We start from the raw sequence: 12,883 nt of genomic DNA, 5'->3' as shown, positions 1-12,883 counted from the left end.
TTTCTGATTTGAAAGTCCTGAATGTAAAGATTGTTATCAATTTCACTAATAACAAATCATTGCTGCCAAAACAAACACAAATGACACTTTCCATACCTTAGCTGAGCTAATTCCTAATCCTCAAAGATGCTAATATCATTCTTATTTTAACAAATTATTACTTTAAAAATAACTGGGAAACTGTATACGAGTGCAATGAGTTGATGGTAGCACAAATGTTTATAGATGCCAGAAATATGTTGGAATTTTTTTTCTTGGGGAAGAAGAGAGAAGAACCATCAATTAGATATTTTTTTTGTTTCTTCAGCCACTCATTATTTATAACTACAGCTTGTAGATAGTTCATAGTATGTAGCCTAAACTAACCAACATTTTTTCCCCAGTTCCTTTCTTTGTCTTTAACTCCCCCCCCCGCCTTAAATATTATGTTGTATTTTCACAGTAGCTAATTGTCATCTCATTTGTATAATAAAAGTACATAACATTGTTTTCAACATCCACATTTGAGTATTTGTCAAGATTCAAGAACGGGAAAGCTCACCTAGTCTTAGGAAGTATGGCTGGTGGGTGATTTTTCATGTTGGATTCATGGAAATATCCTGTTTGCATAGCTTACTAATATCCAATATTTGTCCTCTGATCAGTAGAGCACTAGAACGATGTCATTTTATCTCCAGACTCCATTCTGCTGTGTATAAATTTGCGCGGTATCAATTACTTCTCAAGTCAGATGGTCATTGTTCATTATACTTTTCTGCTCTATTGGACTACTGCAGCATCACATATAACTTTGATTTTGTCGTCTCTCTTGACAGCCATGTTCACAGATTACTGGAATGTTTCATTATTTAGCAATCCATACTGGGGATCCTAATTTAACACAATTTTACATTCAATCATGGGGTGTTGAAGTCAATTTAATGCCCCATCTAATAGACATGATATGACATATCTGAATTTAACTCTTGAACCTGTGAGTTTACATGGTTTAGATGATTTTGGAAAACAGAAAATAATCTTTCATTTGAACATACTTTACTTTGAGACTTGAAAAATCATTGTACCTAAGCGACAGGAAATTTTCAAATATTTTGAAGACATTTTAATAGTAAGAGGTTAATTAAGACAGATTGTGATATAGGATAATGAGAGCACCTAATCATTAATTTGGAATGCATAATTAATGTGTCTCACAAATATGACTGAATTTTTTTTAAAGAGATTGATGTGGGCAGTCAGTGTTTACATGAGTTTTCCTAAGGCTTTTGATAAGATCCTGCTCGATAGGTTAGTTCAAAAGTTGAGATAACATGACATCCAGGATAAGATAGCCAATTGAATTCAAATCTAACTCGATGGAAGAAGTTAGAGCAGTGGTTCTCAACCATTTTCTTTCCACTCACATACTACTTTAAATAACCTCTATACCATAGGTCAGGGGTGTCAAACTCAAATTTACGGAGGGCCAAAATTAAAAACTTGGACTAAGTCGAGGGCCGAACTAAATATTTATTGAAAATTTTCAACAACATCTGCATGTTTTCTCTTCTTTCAACATATGTAATGTTAAACGTTTTCTTATTAAAATAAATGTTTAATAATAGTTTTGGATAAACTCTTTCCAGAAGCATTAACAAATGAGAAATAAAATATTCAATAAATAATATTTCTCTTTAGAGGATTCGTCAAATGTTGCTAGTGTGCTGTCGAATAGTAAAATCTGAGGGCTATTGAGAATGTGGGAGAATAACATGATTCCTGAAACAATCAAATGGGTGACTGATTGTGGGCATGAACTCTAGCAGGGTTATTTGCCATGCCCTTTTTCCATTGGTACACACTTTACAAGTTTTGTGCCTAATGAGCTTGTATCCAGGTGCAGGACCATTTTTAACCAGGAATATATTTATCACTGTGACATGAAACTATTGGAAGATCGTTTTATCCTGAGATTAAAGTTCATAATACTTACTCAGGCCTGTGTGCGGGAGGGCGGGGTTTGCGGGCGATTGGGCTGGACAACGACAGTGCGGGGGCATCGGCTCTCGCTGCAGGGCGGCATCTCGGCGGATCAGCGGCCCCGTCACCGTGAGTCACGGATCGGCCTGCGGCAGGGAGGGGGAGTGGGCAACGGTCCTGGCGAGGTCAGGCCCGAGGCCTCCGGTTCCGGACGCTGGGAAGCGGCCTTGGCTTCCCCTGACACCGGCCAAGCCCCAAAACCAGAGTCCACGGTGAGACCCTGCAACGTAAACAGAGGAGGTGGGGGCGATTAGCGGGCTGACGCCAATGCATTCTGGGATTTGTAGTATTAGCTGTGCATGGGCTATACTGGCGCGGCGGCCAGCAGGCCACCTCTAATACATTTTTGAAATGATCTTGCGGGCCAAATATAATTATAGTTTGACATGTGTGCCATAGGTGCTCTGTGATTAGTAAGGGATTGTTTAAGGTGGTATGTGGGTGGAAAGAAAGTTTGAAAACCAATGTTTTAATCATACCTAACCCTATCCGTCTAAAGGAAATGGGCAAATGACAATTTTTCTCAAACAAAATATTTCAGTAATAATTGGGACTAGAGCAGTCATTCTCAACCTTCCCTTCCTACTCACATACCACCTGAAGCAATCCCTTACTTATTAACAGAGGACGGATGGCATAGGTATTATTGTGAGTGGAAAGAAAAAGGTTGAGGGTGGTAGCAGATGGTTATTTTTTCAGATTGGAAGCCATGTAGTGTGCTGTAGGGATTGGTGCTGGGTCCAATGTTTGTCATCCATACCGTAATGTAGATGACAATGAAGTTAGCATGGTTAATAAGTTTGCAGATAACCTCAAAATTGGTGGTATAGCCAAACAGTGTTGGAGTCTAACAGAATCTAGAACAACTGGAGAAGTGGGACATGGAATGGCAAATGGAACTTAATTCAGACATGTGAGAAGTGTTACATTTTGGTAATCAAACCAGGGCAGGACTAGGACATTAAATGGCAGGCTTAATGAGAATGTTATTGAACAAAGTGACCTAGGGGTACAGGTACATGTTCCCTGATAATGATACAGGTAGATGATGATGAAGGTGGCATTTGGAATTGGAATATCCTGTTACAGCTGTGTGGAAATCATTGGGGAAACCATATTTGGAGTATAGTGCACTGTTCTGGTCACCCAACAATAGGAAGGATGCAGAAAAAAAAAATCACAAAATATATTGCTGGAACTGGAGGCTTGATTTACAAGGAATGTCTGCACAGGTTGGGTCATGTTTCCCCTGGAGGTTAAGGGGTGACCTTTACAAAATCATATTGAATCTCCTCACAATTTTGTAAGGTTAATAGTCCGTCTTTTTTCCAGGCAGAGAAGTCTAAAACTAGAGGACATAGATTGATATTCAAATACATAAAACTTGTCAACTGTCGCTTGCTGTAAAGGCATAAAAAGATGGATCACAGGCCCAGTGCTCCACTGATGAGAGAAATTTAAGCAAAAGAGAGTTCCCTCAGAGATGATGAGTGTCTATGGATTTCCCTCTTGCACTCACGTAACCTCTGCAACCTCATGACGCTCTGTTCATTTCTAGCAGTGAGCCATAGTTTCTGGTTCCGAACCTGCAATACAATCTTTAATTTGCGAACACCAGAGACCTCTTTTGGAGCCCTTCTCATCATTGGCACTCTGAATCCTAGCCTCAATATCTGGTTCCCATGAGCCTGTGGCCAGGTGCGAGTCACCTTCTCTATTTGCTCCTATCTTGGGCTTATCCACTTGGTGGGAATGGTTGGGGGGGAGGGATAGATGTTCTCCTGCGCCAGTCTGATGAACCTCCACAGCCCACACTCTGCTGCCAATCATGGATGCTGCCATTTTCAGCATGGAGCCCTGTATATTTTCCAGTTTAAAAAAATACAGATGACCCCTTCCACTAGGTGTTTAAACTGTTACTGTGCCTTTATTACAATGACCAGACAAGTAACATGTGTGCCATATGTGCAGTAGTCAATCACATGTTCTGTCTGGTCCCTTAAACTGTACAGAGTTTTAAATCAAAATGGATGTTTATTGAATTCATTACTTTGGTAATTGTTCCTCTTATTGAGAAGTATTAATTAATTTCAAAAAATAAATATTTGATTTGGTATCATTTTAAACTGTGCTAAACTAGCATCCAAAGGTGGTGTATCCACATATTTATGGGTCTGGAGGGGCAAAGAATTGTTAATTTCTGAATGTTTTATCTCAAAAAATATTGGATACCTAGTGTTCTTTATATATTGGGTCACTCTGAGTTTGTTTATGCATTGTAGAAAGATTGCAGGAGGGGGGGATGGTGTTAGAAATGTGAACCATCTGGATAATTGTTGGGAATGCTGAGCTACAAGGTTCTTTGTTGGTCTTTCACCAATGTTTCCCACGTGTGTCTGGTATAGTGCCAGTAAACAGCACAGTATGCTTAATGTGTCATATTTTTAAACTATTAGTTTGGAAACCATGCAAGCCAAAGAACTGTTGCATGCCAACCTTTTAAATCAACACATGCAACATTATAATAAGATTTGCAAGCTTAATGTCTGGTCAATTTAATATGAATGTGATGCTTTTTATTGCAAATTTTAATTTAAGGGATATATTTGTGCAGATTATTTTTTTGCTTTTAAATTTGTTTTGTGTAGGTTATAATGTTATTTGTTTTGTTTGGTTTATGTGCAGGTTGGGCCCATGTGGTTTGTGCACTTTATATTCCAGAGGTGCAGTTTGCTAATGTTACTACAATGGAACCCATTGTCCTACAGTATGTTCCCCATGAACGTTTCAATAAGGTAATTGAATTATTAAAACAAATTCTCAATTATGATAGATTGTAGACTTGATTATTGGAGCTCCTTCAGCCTCTTGTTTCTGTTTAGAACATTTTTTGCTTAGGCTTAGTGCTTTCAAGAGTTGTGTTACGCATGTTGTATTTTATGAGAATATCTTATTTTCATGCAATTTAAATGTTTTCCAAGGCACTACATTAATATTGTTCATTAAAATTTATTACATTGTCAATTTATTTTGCTTTCATTAGTGGTTCCAAAGGCCCACTAGATCTCTCCATTTGAAATTTCAGATGGGATCTGCTTATTTAATCCAACAAGAAAAATTCTGCATGTTAATCTGTCTGTAATGAGTTTGTATCTTCTCCCCATGTCCACGTCGATTCCTCCGGGTGTTCTAGTTTCCTCCCATGCTCCAAAGATGTATGGGGTTGTTGGTTAATTGGTGTATTTGGGCAGCTCGGGCTCGTGGGGTGCAAGGGTCTGTTACCATGCTGTATCTCTATATTAAAAATTTAAATGATTGTCTCACTCTGTGTCATGCATTGCGGGAAGTGGACTTGAAATTGACTTGATACCGCATCCCATGACTGTTACCTGGGCAACTTGGAAATTAACATATTTTCACTGTGTGTGATTGCAAACAAGTGTTCTCAGTTATTTTTTTTGCTGCAAGGAAAATTGATGTGGTTTTTATTTTCTTTAGGATCAAAACCAATCCCTCTGTTCCAGAGTGGTTAATTTTCTTTTTTTTTTGGTTCTCAGGACTAAATTGATTTATTTTTGTAACATCGCAGCCAACAAAAGTGGAAAAAAAATCAATTTTATTAACTTATTAAAAATTGTAACTGTCATCACTTTAATAGTGTAGAATAGAACTAGTTATAGAACAATTTATAAATTGTTGAGGAGTGATGCTCAAATTTATGCTTTCACTTTAGTTTGAGAAGTCTTGAAAATTTTATTCTTTTCAAAAGAATAAAATGTGAAGGCTGAGAGAGTGCAAGTTGGTTGGAAGGAGAAGCTGGTGACTCTTAGGGAAATGTTTGTAAGAGACCTTTTGGTGTCATGTCCAAATGGTCTCAAGCTTGTGTAAGCATAGATGGTGCTCTCCAGCGCATTATCTGTACATAGAAGATATCAAAATCAAAAATAGTCCTGCTGACACTCGATGCATTTTTAATTCAATTGTTAGGCAGAGGACAAAAGCCCATACAAGCTCAAACAATCTCAAGTATCTCAACTTTACTTTCCTTATTTTGCTTCCTGTGAGGACCCCATTACCTCTGCCCAGTATCTGTCTCCAATTTATTTGTTTTGTTAACAAGACTTTCTAAATCAGTGCCTTTGAAATACTTTCCTTTTTTTCTTTGGTGATTTCCACTCTAGCAAAGTTGACAGATAATTTAATTACTTGCCCACTATTTCTCACACCTGCTCCATTCTTCTCTTTTAGTTTGTTTATTTTTCATACCTAGTACAGTGAGAACGGCTCTTCCATGAGCAGTTTAACAGGTCATATAGCCATATAAAGTAGAAGGCTAGGACTCAATTGCAGCATAGATTGGTAAGGGAAAAAAAAAATTAGTTTAAAGAACGAGAGTACAATTGTGGGGTTCATTTAAGAGCCTTAAGGCTCCAGGGATAAAAATCTGTCTTTAAGCCTATCGATGCATGATTTCACACTCTTCAGCTCTCCCCAATAGGAGGAGTAAGAAGAATATATGGCGAGTGTGTGATGGGTTGTTTGCTTTACTATGTAATGGAGATGTAGATGGTGGCCATGGATGGGAGGCAAGTTTGTGTGATATTCTGAGTGACATTCACCACCTTCTGTACCTTCTGTCTTGAGTAAAGCAGCTCTCAATCCATGTTGTAATGCATCCAGCAAGTATGTGGTTGTTGAGGGACATGAAGTACATGCCTTGACCTTTTTTTTTTAAAAAAAAGTGTTGGCGTGTTTTCTTGACAATCATTTTAGCTTTTTTGGGGCAGGTCAGATAATTGGAAATGTTTACTCTTAGAACTTGGTTATCTCTCTCTGTGATCTTGATGTAGTCTCTACCCCTTCTTCTGAAGTTTTTCCTTCCAACCAACTTGCACTCTCTCAGCCTTCACATTTAATGGATAATCCTCTCAGTTTTCTTTACCTTCAATGAGGTTCCAAAATATCTACCCCCTCTTCCAATTCCCTCTGTGGGTAGTATTAGCATTTCTACCTTGCAGCTTCAGAGACCCAGGTTTGATCCTAACACTAAAGCGCTGTATGGGTGACATTTTTTTGACATGTTAACCTCTTTACAGTGTAATTTCTCAACCCCAGTGATCCAATATTTTCCAAAGGTGTACTGGTTTTTAGGTTAATAAGCCCAAAAATAAGTGTGAAGAAGGAAGTAGGAAATGGGGTGGAGTTTAGTTTGTGGGGATGCAAGAGGATACGGGTGCTTAATGGTTGGTGAAAACACAATGGTCAAAATAGATTGTTTCTTTGGTTCATGACCATTTGAAAGAGGCCATTCCTTTTATGACTCTCTGGTTCAGTCTTCTATTTCTTTAAACTATTCCTCAACTCAAACAACATTTCCAGGTAAGCAGCAATTCACTTGAACTTCCAATCTTCTGAATACCATTGGGTATTTATTTTAATTTTAATTTTTAATTTCGATGCTGTCGAGTCCACGCATCGAGTCCACGCTGCTGAAGATCCAGCTGCGCTGGATGGGTCACGTCTCCAGAATGGAGGACCATCGCCTTCCCAAGATCGTGTTATATGGCGAGCTCTCCACTGGCCACCGTGACAGAGGTGCACCAAAGAAAAGGTACAAGGACTGCCTAAAGAAATCTCTTGGTGCCTGCCACATTGACCACCGCCAGTGGGCTGATAATGCCTCAAACCGTGCATCTTGGCGCCTCACAGTTTGGCGGGCAGCAACCTCCTTTGAAGAAGACCGCAGAGCCCACCTCACTGACAAAAGGCAAAGGAGGAAAAACCCAACACCCAACCCCAACCAACCAATTTTCCCCTGCAACCGCTGCAACCGTGTCTGCCTGTCCCGCATCGGACTTGTCAGCCACAAACGAGCCTGCAGCTGACGTGGACTTTTTACCCCCTCCTTAAATCTTCGTCCGCGAAGCCAAGCCAAAGAGAATTTTTAATTTAATTTTAGAGATGTAGCATGGTAACAGGTCCTTCCAGTCTACCTTACCCAAAAACACCCATGTGATAAATTAACCTACTAACCCTGTTTGTCTTTGGAATGTGGGAGGAAAATGGAGCCTCTGGAGGAAACCCACGCGGGCCCTGGGAGAACGTACAAGCTCCTCACTGAGACCGACGGATTTCAACCTGGGTTACTGGCACCGTAACAGCTTTATACTGACCCCTATGCTAAATGTGCCAATTTTGTTTCTCAATTTTGGAGAAACCATACAAAGTTGGTTGACTGCTTTTCTGAACCTGTTTATTCCACAAAGCTTATCCTGATCTTGATACCTGAATTTTTCATTCCAACCCCACTTTGACCCCTGTTATTTTTCTCTGACACTGCTTCATCAAGGCCCAATTATAGGCTTAAAGAACAGCATCTCACCTAGGCACTTGTGGCAAGTTGCATTCCTTGATGCTAAATATTGAATTGAATAATTACTGTATGTGTCAAAATTGGTGAGTTCTGCGCAAGGCCATCCATCTGCAATTTTAGTTTTATTTTCTTTTTCCGCAAATGCTGCCAGATTTATTGCATAGTTCTAACATTCTTTTGGTTTCAAGTTTTCAGCATGTGGCTGTATTTTGTTCTCGTACTCCAAGGCCTTCATTCTTCCAACCAGACAGCGCCAAAACCATGCTATCATCTGAAAGATGTAAAGATACGAAAATGCTGAAGGAACTCAACAAGTCATGCAACCTCCATTGGAGGTAAAGATATATCAAAATTTTGGGCCTGAGGGCTTCATCAAGGCCTCTTTATTCAGGCACTTGCAAACTTTTTGCTCATACCTTGAAGAAGGGCTAGGTCTGAGGGCATGACCTGCTGAGTTCCTTCAGCATTAATGGTTTTAGTACAATAAAACAGCAGCCAGACATTTGTATGCCACTATCATCTGAATAATGTTGATTGTATACATTTCCTTTATTCTCTCTACCTCTCCCTCACTCTTCAACTTAAAACTTGATAGTTTTCTCATTTTTATAGTTCACATGAAGGGTTATTCACTTGAAGTTTCTCTCCAGATACTCAATAATCCAATGACTTCTATATATTATTGTGCAACTTGCCACAAGTGCCTAGGCAAGATGCTTGTTCTAAAGAGTTAATAGAAGTACAGTGGAACCCTGTTATCTCCGGTTTGGGCCCAAAAAATCACATCGCGATTTAAAAGTGGGGTCATGCTAAATCGGGGTTTAAATAAATTGTAGTTATAGTTGAAATTAAAGCAAATTAATTTTTAGTAAACTGACTACTTGCGACGTCCCTGCTTCTCGCGGCAGCCCCAGGTCCCCGTGAGCCCCAAGCACTCGTACTCACTCCTAGCGGCAGACCAAAGCCTGAGTCCAATGACTCATCATGTTATATCCAAATTTTGGAAAGTGGAGATTTGAGTAAAGCTAATAGAAGGTTTCAAAGTGTTGAATAATTGGGTTGCATTCCGTGCAAACCAATGGTTCAGCAAAATAAATTATTCATTTGCCAAGGATGGTTAAAGGAAGCCAGTTAGACATGGAATAAGTTGTTCAAAAAAGTTTGAATTTCACACTTTTAGATATTGCAGGATGCAAGATGTGCTTCTGAGGACATGGTATATGAGGAAAAGACTTCTTGGAATTGAAATCAAATGAGAAAGGCATTTTTGTATTTATCTTATCACTAAAACTTTTCTGGCTTAATATTTAATTTGCCATTAGACATACCTAGTTTGCCATTTTAAGCTTATTGGGGAAAAATATTTCTGATTTTCAGTAAGTTTATCTTAGGGAAATTGGAAGATTTGTTAATTACTATTTAAATGATCATAAAATTAAATTTTTAATTTACTACATGGGGGCTGATTTGCATTCCACCTTTTTAAGTTTGTTTTTAAAGTTGTAATACACTTTTTCAATAGATAGTAATATTTGATGGTTAGAAATATATACCAACGAGTGTGCAGTAGGCAATTTTGAAAATTTGCACATAAGATTATGGAGTAAATATTCACATAATGCTGTTATATTTTTGATTTAAATTGTTCATTGTCACATGTACTGTGATACTGTGAAAATCTTTGTTTTCCATGCTGTCCAGCCAAGTCAGCCTCTACATAGTACAGCAGGGAGGGTAAGAGTAATGACGTGTTTCATTGAAACAAAAGTGCAGAACATAGGGTTAAAAATTTTAAAAAAGGCAGTTAAACAGTGCAAGGCATCATCTCCTACTAATTGGAAGTCCATTCAAGAACTGATAACAACAGGAAAGAAACTGAAGTCATGGTGCATTGAGTTTCAAGAGAGTGAATGTTTAGGATGATGGATGATGCATCAGTTAAGTGGTGTGACAATCTAGTCGTTGACTACTTTGGTGAGAAAGCTATCTCCCAGGTGAAATGGAAATTCTGGATGAAAATGGAAACAACAAGGGACATCTGATGGCTGTGGTAGGGCTGAAGTTCCATAACCTGTTACAAAACCAAATTCCATAAAGTAGCAGATGGCAAACCTTCTCTCCCAGAGGAATTCAATGCCTTTTATGCCCAATTTGACAACAGTAACAGTGAAGAACCACCTCCCCGCACCCCCACATCCCCTGATGGTTCCATCCTCTCCGTATCTGAGGATGACGTGCTTGCTGCCTTCAGGAGAGTGAATCTGAGGAAAGCATGTAGCTCTGATGGAGTACCTGGCTGAGTATTAAAGATCTGTGCTGACCAACTTACCAATGTATTCACTGATATCATCAATATCTCATCCAGTAGGGCGTAGCACCTACCTGTTTCAAACAGGTGTCAATCGTACTGGTGCCCAAGTAGAGTGTAGTAACCTTAACAACTATCAACCAGTAGCACTTGCATCAACAGTAATGATGTGTTTTGAAAGGATGGTTATGAAGCATATTAACTCCTGCCTGAGCAGAGACATGGATCCATTCCACTTTGCCCATAGTAATATCAGGTCTATGGCTCACTGGCTCTACACAAAGCCCTTGAACACCTGGACACAAAGATGCATACATCAGGATGCTCTTAAATGACTACAGTTTGGTATTCAACACCATCATCCCTGATCATCAAACTTCAAGATCTGGGAGTTAACACCCCACTGTGTAATTGGATCATGGATTTCCTCACCTCCCAGACCACAATCAGTGAAAATTGTTAAGAACTTCTCCTCCACTATCTCCACCAGTACCAGAGCACCACCAAGCTGTGTTCTTAGCCTCCTGCTCTACACAGTTTACACCTACGACTCTAGCTCAGTACAACAATAACACCATCTACAAATTTGCATACGATACCACGGTAATGGGTTGTATAAAGGATGGAGATGAGTCAGCATATAGGATGGAGATTGAAAACTTGGCTGAATGGTGCACCAACAACAACCTTGCATTCACTGTCACCAAAACTAAGGAGCTAATTCTTGACTTAAGGAAAGAAAAGACAGGTATACAATCCAGTGATCATTGTGGGATCAGACGTGAAGAGGGTGAGCAAATTTAAGTCTTGGGAGTCACCATCTTGGAGGATCTTTTCTGGACACAACATATCAATGGCATTTTGAAGAATGCTTCTTCGGGAGTGTGTGGAGGTTTGATATGACACCAGGAACCCTGGGAATGTGTGATGATCAGCTGCATTGTGGTCTGGTATGGGAACATCAATACCCTTGAGTGTAAAGCCCTCCAAAAGGTATTGGACATAGCCCAGGACATCACAGGCAAAACCCTCCACACCATCAAAAACATTTACAGGGAATGCTGCCGTCAGAGAGCAGCAGCAATCATTAAGGATCCACATCACTCAGGACACACTATTCTTGCTCCTATACTACCAGGAAACAGGTATAGGTTCCACAAAACCTGTACCACCAGGTTCAGCTGCTACCCCTCCACTATCAGACTCCTCAATGACAAACTCAATTGGAGACTCATTTAAGGACTCTTGTGCACTTTATTGATTTTCTTTTGTTCTCTATGTATACTTTGGTTTGTTTACATTTGTTATCTGTTTACAGTTCTTTATTACCAATTAGTGGTAATTCTGCTGTGCCCGCAGGGAAAAGGAATTCGAGGATTGTATTTGATGTCATGTGTGTATTCTGACAATAAATCTGAAATCTGGGTGATGTTGATATGCTCCAGTGTTGCTGGGCCAATTCTCATGCATGTTTTTAGGTCGGTAGAAAAACTTTGGGTTGTTGTTGCTTCACTGCTGGCTACCCAGCCTCGGCCTTGGCCATATCCATGAAGAAGCTAAAATTTGAAAAACAATTACTGTAAATACTCATCAGGTCAGGCCACATTCTGTTGAGAAAAAAAGTGTTAATGTTTTGGGTCAATTACCTTCTATCAGAATAGGAATAGTGAGAAAACAACGAGGGAAGTCTTGTATATTTTTAAAATTTATTTTATTCCTGTATTTTACATTAAATCAATCAGATCATTACATTAAATTTCATCAGAACATTACAGCACAGAACAAGAACTTTGGCTTGTTGTGCTGACCTATGTAACCCTACTCCACAACAATCTAATCTTTGGCTTGGCTTCGCGGACGAAGATTTATGGAGGAGGTAAATGTCCACGTCATCTGCAGGCTCGTTTGTGGCTGACAAGTCCGATGCGGGACAGGCAGACGCGGTTGCAGGGGAAAATTTGTTGGTTGGGATTGGGTGTTGGGTTTTTCCTCCTTTGTCTTTTGTCAGTGAGGTGGGCTCTGCGGTCTTCTTCAAAGGAGGTTGCTGCCCGCCGAACTGTGAGGCGCCAAGATGCACGGTTTGAGGCGTTATCAGCCCACTGGCGGTGGTCAATGTGGCAGGCACCAAGAGATTTCTTTAGGCAGTCCTTGTATCTCTTCTTTGGTGCACTTCTGACACGATG

At 39.6% G+C, this 12,883-nt stretch overlaps 1 protein-coding gene across 9 annotated transcripts in view; it reads left to right on the top strand.

Annotated features, from left to right (window-relative positions):
• Positions 1–12,883, top strand: part of mllt10 (MLLT10 histone lysine methyltransferase DOT1L cofactor) — a 458,751-nt gene that overhangs the window by 43,104 nt on the left and 402,764 nt on the right. For 7 of the 9 annotated variants that reach the window (XM_069914651.1, XM_069914639.1, XM_069914641.1 and 4 more), the window contains exon 4: positions 4,705–4,814. The exons of 1 other annotated variant lie outside the window; for it this stretch is intronic. In XM_069914651.1, coding sequence (XP_069770752.1) covers positions 4,705–4,814 — 110 coding nt within the window. Of the gene's footprint in view, positions 1–4,704; positions 4,815–12,883 lie in introns of those variants that run through there. One more of the 9 variants, XM_069914647.1, reaches the window with a different exon arrangement.

Source organism: Narcine bancroftii, chromosome 1, assembly GCF_036971445.1.
Source record: "Narcine bancroftii isolate sNarBan1 chromosome 1, sNarBan1.hap1, whole genome shotgun sequence".
Taxonomy (NCBI): domain Eukaryota; kingdom Metazoa; phylum Chordata; class Chondrichthyes; order Torpediniformes; family Narcinidae; genus Narcine; species Narcine bancroftii.
This window is presented reverse-complemented; position numbering and strand designations above follow the sequence as displayed.